The 17,744-nt window shown below is 38.6% G+C and overlaps 1 protein-coding gene across 2 annotated transcripts in view; it reads right to left on the bottom strand.

Moving 5' to 3' along the window:
- The window catches only part of Trmt11 (tRNA methyltransferase 11 homolog), a 52,818-nt gene that overhangs the window by 5,390 nt on the left and 29,684 nt on the right, over positions 1–17,744 (bottom strand). For both annotated transcript variants that reach the window (XM_026787480.1, XM_005363656.3), the window contains one exon: positions 9,391–9,511. In XM_026787480.1, coding sequence (XP_026643281.1) covers positions 9,391–9,511 — 121 coding nt within the window. The remainder of the gene's footprint in view (positions 1–9,390; positions 9,512–17,744) is intronic.

Genomic DNA, 17,744 nt, shown 5'->3' with positions numbered 1-17,744 from the left:
TCACCATCACACCATGTCTGCCTTGTTCTCCACACCAACTATCCATCACCAATCAATCACACCATGTTTGCCTTCTTCTCCACACCAACTATCCGTCACCAATCACACCATGTCTTCACTCAGACCCTCTACAGTCACATTTTCCCTCTTCCGGCTCATAACTCATCTTTGCAGAGTGATGTCTGGAGCCTCCTCAGAGAATCACAACTTATCACCCCACCACTCAGACTTACCTATGAACTGAAGTTAGGGCACCCTTCACGAAGCATACACTTCTGCCACGCTACCAATCAGTATCCTTTGCAGGCTTGCCACCACAGATAGGATAAACCTGAACCTGGTACGTAAGGCTCTGCACATGGGCATCTCTGGTTCTTCAGGTCGTCTCCTGCGGTTTCTCCCTCAATGCCCCACATTCCATTGAAGGAGCCCTTGCATATCCCACATCCCTTCTCATCGCTCTCCAGCTTACTTAAAATGACAGCTACCTACCAAGTGCTTACCTCTTGCCTCAAACACCATCTCCTCAGATGAATGCTTTCTTCCATGCAGCACCTCTCACATACCAATACAAACCCCAAAACCTTAAGTTGGAACAATTTTGGTGACCTTCCCCTAATGAACAGGTTTGCTAAGACTAAGCCTGGTCTACTTAACTTCAATACTTGATAAATATAGTCCCACAATGAAGGCTGATGTGAAATAAAATGGCTTCCCTATGTGAGCATATACTCAAGTTAAGAAAAGAAAATATACGAAAATAGGAAACGTTAATGAACGTAAAATATATTCAGTGACACAGGTTCCTCTTTTCTCACGGCACCTACTGCAGAATTCACCTGTGCTCAAATACTGATATTATGTCTATTCTCTCAGCAAACACTCAGTCACCAGGTACAAATGTCGTCAACTTCCTCCTGACACTGGACACCTATCTTCTGTGGCTCCTATACTGACTTAACTCTAAACCTCTTCTCTCTCACCACTGAGAACCCACACTGAGCAAAGACAGCATTTTGCTTTGCAGTGCAGCTCACTGCTGAGCTAACTTTATAGACTCTCCAAATCATCAATTAGATATCAATTAACTTATACACGGCTTGTTCTCTAGGCTTTGGGGAGTTCCCTATCTGGAGGATAAGCTTACAGGATGCTAAAGTCATTTAACAGAAAACCAAACAGTTTCTATTGTAATTGTAGGTCAGCTTTAAGTTGTCTCTTAGTAAGTGACAGCTCCTGATAGTGAGAAAATGATTTCTTCTACATCACTAGTATTAAGTCTCTGCCATTACCAAAGCAACAGGAGTTTATACATGGCAAATACTTGAATACAAACTACTTATAAAATTTACCCCATGATAAAGGAAAACCAGCAGTGCCGGCACCATAGTAAATGCCACCTAACTAGGAGTGGTCATCTCTTGTTGTCATCAAAGACTCCAGCTGGTGAGAAAGAGTTAAGCACTGAACACATTCTTGAAGAAGTGTGCAGAAGGAGGCAGAAAGGTGGAAGAGAAAAGCAGCAGGTTGGCTTCTTTCTCGTAATCAGCAAACAGTGGAATGAAATGTGAACGACGGTACTGAATATAATGGACCTCGGTTCAGCTTCAGGGTAATTACCCATGTCCGGCTTTTGTTTAAAAATCCTGCTCTCCTTATCAAAGCTTTGCACTGTTCTACATCTGGTACTGGACAGTAGCCATAGAAACCACTTGTGCTAAAGTTATACAACTATAAACAGCACTAGGCCATTTCCAAACCAAGGACAAGCAGGTCAAAAGTCTGGTATCTAATACCATTAAATCTGTAGTGTAATTCTTAATGTGAACATAGAAAAGGTGAAATCTTTATCCCTAAGTTATATATTCACATTTATTCAGATCCTTATAAAAGTGATTTCAAGATATTAAGCTATCTAAAGTCTATGATATTACATTAAAATTTTATTTAGAGTCTCAAAATGACTGATCATTAATAAATGAACTTTGGGCACTGAACACTCAGCACATAATTTCATCCTAAGTGTGACATGAACCCTGTGGACATTCATGTTTAGCATGATGACACAACAGTATAAGTGCTTTCCACATGAGTGTATTAAAGTTTACATCATTATAAATGCAAATCTGAATGTCGAATATTAAAATAGCCAACATGCAAGATAAAAGCTCAACATCAATTAAATATTGCATTTTAAATTCAATTAGAACTAACAAGAATCTTTATCTTCTTAAAGAACAAAGGATAAATAACATACAAAAGCATTTACCTTCATAAATAAACGCTTTCAACTTTAGTTTTGAAACAATATTGATCCTGAGTGACTTTTTAATATTTCCACAATCAATTAAAAGAAAAACTAATAAAGACGTATCTGTGTGTAAATAAAGACCAAAACCAGGTCAAACTGTTTTGCTTATGGGCAAATTCAAAGGCAAGCAAGACATTGGTTCCTGTATAGGTCAGAACATGGTTTTTCCAGAAAGAAGGACATGTCTACAACAACACATTTTTCTAAATGGTCACAAATAGGGGTATATTTGGAGGACTGCACTGCTCTGTTTGATCTCATAGTGACTATATAGATATGCACTTCCTAAGTATTCATCGAACTGGACATTTATCTGCTGTGAAAATGCACATAAAATCTCAGCCCTGAATTCTAGGAGTCATAGGGTGGAAAGGGGATGCAAATCCACATCTGAATTGGAAAACACCTAGAAAGCCAACTCTGAGCTGAATATCCATGAGAATAAAGAAAAAAGCTACAAAGCAGAAATTCTGTCAGTCATACAAGAGTTACCAAGGATGGATGAAGAAAGTATGGGATATATACATATTAGAGTATTACTCATCAGTAAAAAACAAGGACTTCTTGAATTTTGCATGCAAATGGATGGAAATTGAAAACACTATGCTGAGTGAGGTAAGCCAGAACCAAAAAGAGGAGCAGGGGATGTACTCACTCATATTTGGTTTCTAGCCATAAACAAAGGGCATTGAGCTTATAATTCGCAATCCTAGAGAAGCTAAATAAGAAGGTGAATCCAAAGACAAACATATAGGCATCCTCCTGAATATTAACCTTCATCAGGCGATGAAAGGAGACAGAGACAGAGACCCACATTGGAGCACCGGACAGAAATCTCAAAGTCCAAATCAGGAGCTGAAGGATCGGGAGCACAATCAAGGAACTCAGGACCGCGAGGGGTACACCCACACACTGAGACAATGAGGATGTTCTATCCGGAATTCACCAAGGCCAGCTGGCCTGGGTCTGAAAAAAGCATGGGATAAAACCGGACTTGCTGAACATAGCGGACAATGAGGACTACTGAGAACTCAAGAACAATGGCAATGGGTTTTTGATCCTACTGCACGTACTGGCTTTGGGGGAGCCTAGGCAGTTTGGATGTTCACCTTACTAGACCTGAATGGAGGTGGGCGGTCCTTGGACTTCCCACAGGTCAGGGAACCCTGATTGCTCTTCAAGCTGATGAGGGAGAGGGACTTGATCGGGGGAGGGGGAGGGAAATGGGAGGCGGTGGCGGGGAGGAGGCAGAAATCCTTAATAAACAAAAATAAAATAAAATTAAAAAAAAGAGTTACCAAGGAAGCACCCAGGACTCTATACCAAGTCCCATCCTTCAACAATACATGCACTAGGTACCTGAATCATAAGTCACTTATGATTCTACTACATTGCATTTTTTCAATCTATTTTACTATCACTGCTCTAGAAATTGCAGAATCCATGTCTGCTCTGACTTTAGTGAGCTGCCTGCCTCTATACCATAAGATTCGTATCTATTAATATGTGTTGCAAGAGTCGTACATCTGAACTGGTTACTCTTGCTGGAGGTGGTGACTCTCTTTCTTATGGCTTGTCAGTTTGCTTAGCAAAATCATTTAACTGAAGAAGAATGAAAGAAAAAATGGTGATCCTCTAAGATTTAAGCCCAAGAAAAGGTAAGATTAATAACAAAAACAAATTGTCTTGGAACTGAATTCAAACAGCATGACACAAAGCATCACTACAACCATGTTGCCTTCTCAAGACTTCAAGTGCTTTATGCCAAAACAAAATGTATAGAAATATTCTGACTTCCCATGCAAAATATTTGAAAGTTTATCTTTTACTCTCTAATATATCATATTATGACAATAATGAATATTGGACAATTAGGCAAATAAGCTGAGTTTATATTCAATTATTATGTTCTTATATAATGTAACTCTACTCAACTATATACAATGAGTGAATTAGCATCTACAAGTAAGTAAGCCAAAAAACATATAAGGTACATATGCTCTACTACATGATGATGATGATGATGATGTATTTATCTTTAATCAAGTATATATTGTAGAGGAGACTAGAAAGGTTGCATGCCTTTGTTTTCTTTCTTCTTAATCTCGAGGTTCTGGAGAGACGTGGCTCCGTGGTTAAAGGAACATATTATTCTTGCTGAGGACTAGAGCTCGATTTCCAGCACCCACATTGGGTGGCTCACAACTGCCTGTAACCCCAGTTCTAAGGAATCTGATGCCCTCTTCTGGTACCCATGGACACTTGCACATACATGGCATACAAACACAGACATACATATACTCACACAGAGATGTATGCATGCATGCACACATGCATTCTCATACACTTACATATACATGAATAAAAATAAACCTCTTAAAGAAAAAAAGTCAAGAAAAACCTGTGAAGTAGCTACTCTAGGTAGTATTTCATCTGGTTCTAGTAGGTACTGGCAGAAGCCATTGAGAGCATACTGATTTTAGGTAGTTTGCACTGAATGCATAGTCCCTTGTATACACTCTGTTCTAATCTAGAGATTTCTGGAGATTAGAATTTCTTTACTTTTTGGAGATCAGTATTTTTATTCAGTTTATATATAAACAAATGTTTCATAGAGTTATCACAATTATACACAGTACCATTAACTGTGTGTCAATGAGAAGAGGAAAAGTGACCTTAGCAAAACTTATTACATCCTGCATTGGCATCCTGAGTATACTGGCTAAAGACAACAGGGAAATTAGGAGTATGTTTAAAAGAGGCTAGGAATTCAATGCTTAAGAATATTTGTTGCTTATCGATTTTTGTGGTAGTTATAATGAACCCTTAGGTCATGTGTGTGATAGGCAAGCATCTTGTCCCTAAACATCATGCACAGACCTTTCATATCACACACAACAAAGGTAAAAATAAGGTAGAAGATTATGTGATGTAGGAAAAGGGTCAAATTTCAAGGATAAAGACTTGTTTTCAAGTCTGCTGTTCACTTAGTCATCAGTGTGCTATAGGAAGGCTCTTTATCTCTGAAATGGTGACATAAACTCAAAAGTGTTTACAGACAAGCACAAAGAAAACAGGGCACTTAATTCACTTAGTCTGTAGAATATATCAATGAAGGATAATAACAATTCATTTAGTTTCTAGAATATATCAATGAAGGATAATGACAACAAAAATGAGGTTCTTCTTATCAGGTATCTTCATAATATTGACATGGTTATCAAGAGCTTCTTCACAATTCACACAAAATAAACAAGTCTAAAACTATAGCCAACGATGTAAAAATATAAATATTCATATTCATTAGACCAATTTCTATGACTTATTTCTACATTTTAAATGGTGGGAGAATACTTTCAACAACATATCAAGTAAGCCTAACTTTAAACTGGTTAGACCAAACAACTGCCAAGTCAAAAGCAAAAGTACATGAAGTGTAAAATCTAAAATTAATATTCATTCACTGCCAAGATCAACAGCACTGACCAAGCCTGAGAACAATTTGTCAGACGTGACTGTTTGACAACTCTGTGCTCGCCTGTGTTCTGAAGGGCTGCAGCGCTGATGGAACTGCAGACATTCCTCAGCAGGAAAGAGAAGGCAGAAGTGAAGCAATGAATAAAAAAAAAAACATGGCAGAGAGTCACGTTAACAATACATCAACAGTTAATCCCACACTATTTAAGACTTGCTAATGGAGCCTGTACTAATGTGACCATTAGGAGGAGGTTTTCCTTATTAAAAAAAAAAAAATCAATTTCAGCATGTGTGGTGGGGCACACCTCTGAACTGGAGGCCTGTCTCCAGGACAGTCAGTGCTAGACACTGCCTCAATGCACACAGGCACACAGCTACAGATGAATTCCAGGACAGTCAGTGCTAGACAGTGAGACATTGCCTCAATGCACACAGGCACGCAGGCACACACCTGCTTCAAACAAGAACAAATGGAAAGCAGGAAGCCAAGTCAGGAGCAGTCCTGTTTTTACAGGTTGAAAACACCAAGGGAGATGAGTTTATTTATCATTTTAATATACAGTAAGAATTCTCAGAAGCCCACTTTTCTTTGACTTTGAAATAAATTTGCTTACAAAAGTATAAATTTGGAAAAAAAACAGAGTTTCTTAAACTAAACTCGGGAGAAAGCATATATGAAATTAGTTCACAGAAGATCCTAGTTTATTGTTTGTTCCAGTTTCTGTAAAAACAGAAATAGCCAAGAGTCTTCTCCATAGCTGGGCAATTCCGTGGGACACAATTTATGGAGAACTGTTATTTATGTAGGCAAGTCATGAAGGAAGCTCATGTTACATATTTTGCTTTTTGCTAACAAGAATTAAAGCTATAACATCTACAAGTAATATTTCTGTTTTGTTTAACTATTTCTTTTGTCCTGGCACATAACACAACAGCTACTAGTATCATTCATCACCAACTAAAATGATTATGTTAAATGCTATAATCCATAGAAGCTGTAAAGCTACTATTAAATGCTCCAACACCTCACTTCCTTTAACATATCAAGAGAAAAACATACAAATACACGAGATGCCACTGACAGGGAACGGAGAGTGGCTCTACCAACAACCAGCCTATTAAGCTGATGATGGTTAGCATTAGGGACTAACATAACCCCTCTCCCCCAATGCTTAAAAAAGACTTACTTCAAAATCTATTTTTCAAGACAAAGCCTTTGAGGCAGAAATTAAGGGTAAAAGATGTCGTAAGGGTATGCCTTAATCCACTGTAACCAGTATCTTTGTGAAAAGGAAGAGACAACATGGGCAGGTTGACCAACAAAGGCTGTGTGAGGCACCGCAACAAGGGAAACACCAAGATGCCAGGAGAACAGTTCCACCTCCTAGAAAACAACCTTGGCACTTCCCACTTCCACAAACGTGAGGTATTTCTGTAGTTTAAAATACCGATTCACTTATAAATATTTATACAGCAATTTATCAGCCTTTATGAAATTAAACCTATAGAGCCCTAGTTCTGTCTTGCATCAAGTAAACCAAGAACTTAAGTGTCTTACAAAGCAAACCGAGTCCAGAAACTTGAACTGTGATCCTTTTTCTATTCTCAACTTAAGTCTTTATATACATATTAAAAGCTACACTTATTTACTTATTTCATTTGGGAGTAGCTGCATGTGTCACAAATCAGAGAACATCGTGTGAAAGTTGGCTCTCGCCTTCCATCTGAGTTCTAGGAATCAAACTCAGGTCAGACTGTGGCACTTCTACCTGGAATAAACAGCCCTGAGAACAGCACAAGTTAACTCTGGGGAAACAGAAAGTTTAGTTGGTACATGGAAGTAAGCCTACAACTGGAAGTATTTAACACATTACCACCATCAAACAGGTGGTTTGAGTCAGAGCGGCCAGTACTGATCAGTCAACTGCAATGGACAGTAAGATACAGGGCTTCTACTGGATTCAAAATGGACATTTTTGAAGGTTGTCACTGTGCCAATAAATAAGGAAACCACTCTTGAGAGCTTCTGAACTGCAACGTTCTAAACAACTAATGGTACATTGTCATACTTGGGACAGGACTTGATTTCCACAAGGAACTCTAATTAGGAAAATTATCCAGTACAAAATGTGTAATATCAATGGTTTAGTAGTAATATCCCTTCTTAAATGTAAGTACACTGATAAACTTTAGGAGCACACTGGAAAACCGTGTCCATCCCACAAGTATCTATTGTCTAAATAGTAATTGCAGAGATGGGGATGTAACATAAACAGGTGGCTGTTGTGTTTTTTTAACTACTACCTCGCATTCTCATCAAACCACATATATCTATACACCCAAGCATAAAAATACCCAGACATCTAGTAGTTAACCATCAACTACTTATCTAGATGAATAGCTTAGTTTCCTGAAAAGTCTTGATGTTGAAGGATAATTACTGAGGATAATTTATACCATGCTGAAAACTTTATAAACATTATCTACTAGTAAAAATTATTAACGAAAACATTTTGCATAAAGTAACATAAACGCCATATTTTAGGAGAATCTGCTTAATAGGTATGAACAAGACAGGAGGAAGATTGGGATCTGTCAGCATAAACCAATTATGTGCTAATAAGAATCTAAATTAAAGACAGATAACTAATGGGAAAGGGATGAAAGATGCAAAGTGACAGACACAAAAGGCAGTGTATCAATTACTATTGTGAAAGACCCATAAGGTATAAATTAGATGATAATCAATCAAATGCAGAGTGGAGATGGGCATTAGAAAATATTCAGGCACAACTGTTCTGCTTGCCCTATAAGAACAAGGCTTGTCTAAGCAGCCAATACATTTGGGAGAGCCAGTCAGTTCAAAAAGAACAGCACAAAGGACATTTTGTCCTGGTACTGAAGTGGCATTAAATAAGGTACTAGTTACATCACTTCTAATCTAGATCTCTAGATAGAAAGTAATAAATGTTATTAAAACTTAAATATACTGTGTGTTTGCGTGCGTGAGAGAGAGAGACAGAGAGAGAGAGAGAGAGAGAGAGAGAGAGGGAATGAAAGAGAGACTATGAGAATGAATGATTGCTGACACTGCACTCTAACAAATGAGGATATTTTCCTTGCTTCCTTAAATAAAGAATCACTGTCTCAATGAAAATTTACAGTTCAGCCGGTGAGATGGCTCATCAGGTAAGGGTGACTGCCACCAAGCCTGATGACCTGAGTTCAATCCCTGGAAACAACATGGTAAAAGAAGCGCACCAACTCCCTCAGGTGTCCTGACTTCTACACGTGAGCCATGGCATGTGTGTGCATGAACACATTCTTAACAGATAAACACAAACATTCACGTCTGTAGTCATAGAGTTATGCTTTTGCAACAGGACACCTAAAAAAGCCCATGGCATCAGTGAGTGTCTTCTGCTCTTCTAAAAAACCCCTCCATTCCACTCCTACAACAACCAAATGCCACAAATTTCCTCAACTTGCTTCTTCCTAAACTCACCTATACCATCAAAATCAAGAGCAACATTTCCAAATCCTACTCCAGGAAAACTATCTGGAAAGATCAAGTTTCAAAAAAATAAATGTAGGCAACATACCTCAAATTCCTTCACCTTCTCCATTGTGATCAAGCGCCTTGCTGTGTGACTGGAAAGCTTCTGCTCACAATTGCTAATAAGTTTCAGGCAAGGGTGCCAGGGCACCATCTCTTCAGTGTACCTGAAGACAGAGCTGACAGTTAGGAAGATCTCATGGCAGTAGTCACACAGGCACCATGGAAGCCAAGTGTGGTACCCACACAATCCATAAGTCATCTACTTGTACTTTACAAATACTTTATAAGTACTGGTACCAAAAACTGAAGTTCAATACTTTAACCCTTGAAGGGAAGGACAGAAGGACAGACCGTGAGAGACAGTGAAAGGAAAACAGATGGAGGGAGAAGGGAGGGAAGAAGGGAGAATCTACCCATATGTTTTGATGAATAATGTCAAACCACAGAACTACAAAATGGTGATACACCCTAATGGGGCCACAAAAGCAGATTAGACAGAAGTACATTCCATAGCACACCCTTAACAGTCAAGAGGGATGACTCCTCTGGGGATTTTTATAACGTCTACAATAGCATGCGTATACTTTACACTGAAAAATGAAAACATTCCTAAAAAACGCTAGTGATATCTTGAGACCTCCATTAAATATGTAAATAAATCTAAAGTTCTTTATCAAATAATTCAAATAACTAACAACAAGTAAACACTACAAACTGTACTAGTCCCAGGGTCACATTCACTAGGAGTAACACTGGACAGGACACTGAGTGGATCAAGTGTTGCTAGAGAACAATGTGCTACATCAACAGAGATGACTGGCATCTAGAAAGCAGGCCAGCAAACACACTAGGCGAGAGTCTAGCAGAAGACTAGCGATGGGGGGAACACTGCTGGAGCAGAGTGGAGAAGAGCAGCAGGAGGCACCCCCTCCCCAGTTTGTGTGGGTGCCTGCAGAACACTGATTGCAGGTTTTACTTTCCTTTTGAAACCTTTACGTGTTCTGTAGTCTCTGCACATTTGTTACATGGATAACTTTAAACCTCTAACTAGAACTGAGAAGGTACTGACTATGCACTTTGAACCCAGCCAGTTGTTCTCATGTGTCAACATCACCCTGCCCACCGCTCTTGGGGACTCTTCCATGTATCTCTGACCTTCAACTTTCTCCCCCTCACTGTCTCAATCACATGCTCAAAACCTTCAACACTCACTCACCAAGCACGTTCATGCTGTACTTCACTCCATTATCAGGGGAAGGAATTCTCTTGAAGTCATTCTTTGCTCTTCCTTAGGGCACTCATGACCATTTCAGTTTTACCTCATCTAATAAGTCTTTAATACTTACTCTATAGTCAGAAATAACATGCTCTTTAATAAAACTAGTCCATATAAATTTAGATTCCCCACCAAAAATATTTATGATATGAAGAAATAAGTTTCACATCATGACTGAGACTAAATTTTAAAATAAAAACAGAATCTATAACTTTGAAATTAAACTTATATACAGCAAAATCAATGGATGTCTAAAACAGTATCTGTCATACTTGAATGTACACTTTTGGTTTTAGAAGAGAAGATCCTACTTTTCACTCTGTAGCTCAAATTGGTCTCATATTCCAGCTCTTCTATGTAGAAATGTTAACTTTTGAATAGCACAGACAATAGGCTGGCTTTTCTACTTATGAGTGAGTACAAGTGATACTTGTCTTTCTGAGTCTGGGTTATCTCATTCAAGATGATGTTTTCTAGATCCATTCATTTGCCCACAAATCTCAAGATGTCATTATTTTTTTTCCTGCTGTTTAGTACTCCACTGTGTAAGTGTACCACATCCTCTTTATCTATTCTTTAGTCAAGGGACATTTGGTTGTTTCCAGGTTCTGGCTATGACAAATAAAGCTGCTCTGAACATAATTGAGCACATGGACCCTTTGATGAAGGACTAGAGACTTATGGACACTCTATTCTTTTTGACATAGGGAACCGAAGAGATATTCCATACTCCTAGGACACTGTGAATGGTGAAATAATTAGTGGAGACTTACTAGCATTCAGATTTTAGGCTGCCATCAAGGGGAATTAGGAATGCCCCCCTCTTTTGCAAAATCACCATTGGTGAATATAGTCAAGTGAGAACCAAACTAAGAACCTAGAAAGACTGATCACAATCAAATGTTTATTAAACCTTTAAAACAGTAGAGGAGTCACTTTCCTAGGACCAATATCACTAAGATCAATATCTACTATTCCCTAATTTCAAATACAGGTACAAGAACCAAGATTACAAAACAAGAAGAAGGGCCAAAAAATAAAAACAAATTGAAAATCTATTGTCAACAGAGAAAACTAAAAGCAAGTCCTCAGATACACAGATAATGAAATTATCAGGCCCTCCTAAAAAAATCTCCTAGCTATAATCAGCCTCCTTAGTGCCAAATCTGGAATTTCTATTCAGTAGTTAGTTATCTGAAGATGATTGTAAAGTTTCTTCTCTTCTCAAAGATGGCAGGCATAAAAAGATACAGTCAGACCACACTGAAACTGATTGAAGAGAGTGTGGGAAGTAGCCTTCAATCCATAGGCACAAGAGACCACTTCCTAAATATAACTTGAATAGCACAGACAATAGGAACATTGGGCAGTACTTTGCAATTGTTTAATATTATTATCTGTTGTTTTCAGCCTTTGATAATTGAAATTCCAGAATGCCTAGAAAAATGAGAATCCTTCCAGCTCTCAATACGTCTCTTTCTCAGGAGGAGCCTTGGGGTAGTAGAAAGAGGATTCACAATGTGTTTTCTTTCATTTCTTGTATCCTTCATTGTTGTGAAGGAAAAGAAAATCTGGAATATTTATAAAAACCCACATGCTTTTTGAATATGTATCTGGGATATTTTTTGCTGTTCCCTTTGACATAGTCCCACCCAAAACATGTAAAGATCCATGAGAAATATATCACTGATGAAGAGTAGATGTATTCTAACAGACGAACACTTCTATGCCCTACTGATATGTAAACACATGAAGGACTGTGGGAGGAGGAGCGGGGCCCCTTATCTGTCCAGGCCTCCTGGCTAGCTTACACCCGAAATAACCACACAGAAATTGTATTACTTAAATTACTGCCTGGCCCATTATTTCTAGTCTCTTATTGGCTAACTCTCACATATTAGTTTAACCCATCTCCAATAATGTGTATTGCCACTTGACTGTGGCTTACCAGCATAAGTCTAACCAGCATCTGCCCTAGGCAAGAGAACCACGCATCTGCCACACTGCCTTTTTCCTCCCAGCATTCTGTTCTGCCTACTCTGCCCACCTAAGGGCTGCTCTATCAAAAGGCCAAGGCAGTTTCTTTATTCTATTAATGAAAGCAACACATAGACAGAAAAATCTTCTATATCAGAGGACTTTAAAGGTTACATATATGTCAGCTCATTTCTACATCCCCTTAATCCTTACAAGAAAACTTCCTCTTGAATTTAATCAAACGTAATAGCCTTGCCTTTTCATGATAATATTATACCTTTCTGAACTTGGTATATTTAAGAATATTTGTGATCTCAATTTACCTATCTTAGTTATATATGAGGCGTAAGTATGAGGAATTTATATTTGTTTACATTTAAGTGACATTTTAAAAACATGATTCAGTGTCAATAGAAGGTCTTTAAATTTCTTTAAAAAGTTAACATTTCTTTTTCTTTTTTCTTTTTTCAGAGAACTAGAAATCTATATTGACAGAAAAATAAATAACAGGAAAAAGTAACCTTTAGAGCAAATCCTTAGGACAAACCGTGAAGGAATAGATACAGGCCTTTTTTTTTTTTTACAGAGTTTGAAGAATTTTGCATAATCAATACCTCCCCACTATAAAGATCTTGTTCTTTAAAACAAAGAACAAATTTGTTCCATGTTTGAAATTAAACTTACACAGATATAACTAGAAAACAAAAATAAGTCATATCCAAATTTAATAAGCAATTTTAAGTTATATTTATGACATGAATAACTCTAATATTGCTCAAACAAGGTATCAGTAGCTAACTTTATTTTTTGAGAAGAGCCTGGTAGGCACAAACCACAGCATTTGTTTTAAAACCATATAAAATAGTGTTTGTTTGTTTAACCATAAAGAAATATTACAGATTGCTAGCCTCTTACAGTCCCCCTTTGTATCTTAGACTGGTTGTAAGACACCTTCCTCTCCATACTATAATCCAAGGATTCATTCAAGCCAGTAGATATCTGCAATAACACTAATAATCTCCAGTATTTGATGGGGGATTCCCCTGTTTATGCTGTGAATACCATTGGTGAATAAAGAAACTGCCTTGGCCTGTTGATAGGACAGAACTTAGATAGGCGGGGAAAACTAAACTGAATGCTGGGAGAATGGAGGCAGAGTCAGGGAGAAGCCAAGTAGCCCTGTGGGAGCCAGACAGAACTTTACCCGGTAAGCCACAGCCACGTAGCGATACTCAGATTACTAGAAATGGGTTAAATTAAAATATAAGAGCTAGCAGATAAAAAGATAGAGCTAATAGGCCAAGCAGTGGTTTAATTAATACAGTTTCTGTGTGATTATTTTAGGTCTGAGCTGCCAGGTGGCCGGGAAACCAACAAGCAGCCTCCCGCAACAAGTACTCTGTAAATCACCTCTAGATTACTCAGAATATCCAATATGACAGAAATGCAACTTGCTATACTGCAGAGCTTTGGAAATGGCCAAGAATAAAGTCTATTCAGTACACGTAAAACTACTATAGTAGCCCAAACTCCATTTTGCATCTAAGATTGGCTAAATCCAGATTTAGAAACAACAGATATGGAGAACTAACTGTATATTAATGACCAAATCAATGGAACAAAGTACTTCAAAATAACATATTGAAAAAAAAATTAAAATAGCAGCTTAAAAACATCTTTGGTGTATATAAATAGTGTATTTGTATCAGTAGACTGTTTGAAAACTGTTAAGTATGTATTTTGCCTAGACAATTATAATAATTCCTGATTTAGTTTTTCTTACCATTACCCTATAATTTGTTATCTATTTGAAACTAAAATCAGCCCAAACAGGCAAATCCACACAGATTTAGATCAGTGGTTGCCAAAGACAGGAGGAGTGGCTCCACGCTGGGTTTCTTCAACAATGAAAATGTTTACAGTGTGTGTGTGTGTGTGGGGGGGGTTATAGTGGAGATGGCTGCACAACTTTGTGGAAATACATAAACCATAGGAGTGTAGAGTGAGAATTGCATGAATACAGATTACATTCCAAATTTTTTAAAAGCAAAAATAGTTGTATCCATAAGACCCTAGCTTTTTCATGAACTAATTTCATAGTCACCTATTTCCTTGTAAAATTTCATGTTTTAATTTCTTCCTAAATGTCATCAATCTCACCTATCATATGAGAAACAAACTGTGAGCTTACTGAGTATTCTGAACTGTTTAAGGAATCACTCTTTCCTGTTTCCTTGAAAAAGATTTAAAAAAAAAAAAAAAACATGTTCTCTTAATTGATATTAACCACCAGAAACTTATAGACTACATTAGAATTTATTCCCCAAATCTTAATTTGAGACATGTTAGTAGGTTTCTTGCCCATCAATTATTTCATGTGTCTCTGAGAGTACAAGCCACCTACATGTGGGTTTCCTAGAATGCCACAGAACGGCCAGAACTGGGGTTACACACCAGTGATGAGCACAGCCCAGTGGAGGCTGTGGGAACTGACCTCAGGTCCTCTGGAAGAACAGTAAGCACTCCTAACTGCTAAGCCATGTCTCCAGCTCCCATACTTTATTTTAACTGACAATAATAACATATAGTTATGTGGCATAATAAATATAAAGTTTTGATATATGTATGTCACATTCTTTTTTATTACTTTATTTAGTGAGTGTGGGCATGCAAGCAGGACAACACACCTGTGGAATTTAGAGAACATCTTTCAGGAGTTTTCTCCTACCACATGGGCTCTGGGAATCAAACCACAAGCCACCTAACTTGTGCAACAAGCACCTGAATACAATGAATCACCTTACTGACCCTGCCATCACATTCATCGCTAACAGGAACAGATGGATTTTGTCCTTCACAATAGAAGCTTCTAGTCACTTTAGGAGTTAGCTGGTACAATGAAATTAGATAACAAAGTTCTATGATGTGTCTGGGGTCTGAACTATCTCAGGATGATGTTCTCTAGCTCCATCCGCTTACTTGCAAATTTCATAACTTTGCCTAACAGCTGAACAATATTCTGTTGTGTAAATATACCAGCTTTTCAGCTTTGCTTGAGTACTTTCTTCCTACTGGCCTTTTATATGGATACTATGTCTTTCCATTTTTTAAATGATAGTGTGTTTGCCTGCTTGTTCTCTAAAGAGACAAAGAACAGAGTGTGGAATTGCAGGGGTGGGGGGAGCAGAGAAGATCTAGGAGGAGTTGGGGAAGGGAACATGGTAATCAATATATTGTTTACAATTGTTTACAATTTAAAAAAACAGAACAAAACAAAAAAGAAAGAACTGATAGATTTTTACACCTAGGTAGACCAGCATGACTTGAAATGCACTATATAGCTCAGGCTGGCTTTGAACTTGAGATTCTCATGCTTCAGACGCCTGAGTACTAAGATTACAACCATGTGCCTTCATACCGAACTCTTTGTCAACATTCCTGCAGTTCTAAGTATTTGTCATTCTTCCTTGTATAATTTATTAGAACAGAAAAGTCACTGAAGAAATATACAGTAGCTCCTTTTTAAGATCTTGAGAAACAGCTTAAATCTCCAGATTTCTTTAGGTGAAGTGCGGTAAAAGCTGTCCTCGGCATACAATATGCCCGTGACCCTCTAGAGATCACAGCAGCTGTGACTCATACTATGAAACACTGTCCTGTGGGCAAAATGTGTCACTGCTAGTGACAGGTGAAGACCTGTCAGCAGCTGCGCAAAGATTGGGCAAATTACCCTTCTGTCAAAGAGGGACGGGCTCACTGGGACCCACATCTCCCCAAGACTCACAGCAATGGTTACTAGAGGAGAGGGCTTAGGAGGTCCCACCCCCAAGGATATAAAGACAATTAACAGCTACTATGGGAGACTGTTTTACTTCAGTGGCCTAAGTTTCTGTAAATAAACTTAATTAAAATCATTGTTTTTTTACCAAGCAAGACATTTCATGACTGTTTCTATGCTCTGTTGTTGGAATTATGTTTAGGACAAAGAGATATCTGTTCATGTCCTTAGGATGAAAAGTTCACACAACAACACACAAGACACCTTAGACCGTGTCTGTTAACGCTCCCTCACCAAGATCAGTTTTTGTTCTGAGGGTGTCATATCAGGGCTTTAGGAGAAGAAACGCAACACTTAGCACCGAAGAGGAAAAGGGCAGATCCAAAGCTCAGTGTGGGAGAAGCTGCACTGTCCTTCCTATAGCTGCTAAGACATTTAACCATGGCTTAGCTGTCTTCCAGGAAAAGGGGAATTGTAACGGGAAATGTGCAGATGGCTGGCATTCTTCATGGTTGCCCTGATTTGATTGGCAAACTGGATAAAGATAAAATGGAGGCAGGCAGAGCCTCACCACTTCTTCCAGCTGAGTGGGAAGGGTCCGACTCCAAAGAGTACATGCCATACCAATTCTACAGTGTCTCCTGGGATCCGAACATTTGGGACGTGTGAATAGAATCAAATCGTGACAGGCAATGAGATGAACATGGAGGAGAACTGGGAGTGGGAGAAGTACTTGTTGTTCTCAGCCCCCCAAGAAGGCAGGACTGTATGCACTAGAAGTCAGGAGGTTAGCCAATCCAGCAGAGATATCGGGACTGTGTGGCTTTGCTGAGCCCCCAGTGTGTCTCATCTTTACGATGTAGGAGACTCTAAGGGGTCTTAGTGACTTAGGCTGTCGTAAGTGCTCCATCAATCAAGATGGATTAGGAAAAACAGAGTGGATGATGGGTTCTGTCTAGGTCAAAGGCAAATGTGGCAGGAATTGTGTAGAGCTGGAATTTCCAAGAGGAATACTTAAGAGAAAACCAAAAGCTATTATAATTTCTCTAAGTCCCTAAAGCCTGAACAGCAGTTTACCAATGGGATTTAAAGCATGAAAATACCAGGGATTCCCACTATGACGACTGCTACTCAGAAAAGAGATTCTCTGGAATGGGAAACACCACAGCCACTTCCCTAACACAGCAGAGAAGGAAGGCTATAGAAGACAGTGCAACGGGAGCATCCCATGCTGAACTGCAGATTATTTGGGCTTAGACGGATGATGGGGCAGGTACCTACTGCTTCCTGTTGGACCCCAGAAGCACTAGGTACAATAAGCATCAGTGAATGGAAATGGAGATGGCGTAGTGCGAGCAAAAAGGAG

Source organism: Microtus ochrogaster, linkage group LG9, assembly GCF_000317375.1.
Source record: "Microtus ochrogaster isolate Prairie Vole_2 linkage group LG9, MicOch1.0, whole genome shotgun sequence".
Lineage (NCBI taxonomy): Eukaryota > Metazoa > Chordata > Mammalia > Rodentia > Cricetidae > Microtus > Microtus ochrogaster.
This window is presented reverse-complemented; position numbering and strand designations above follow the sequence as displayed.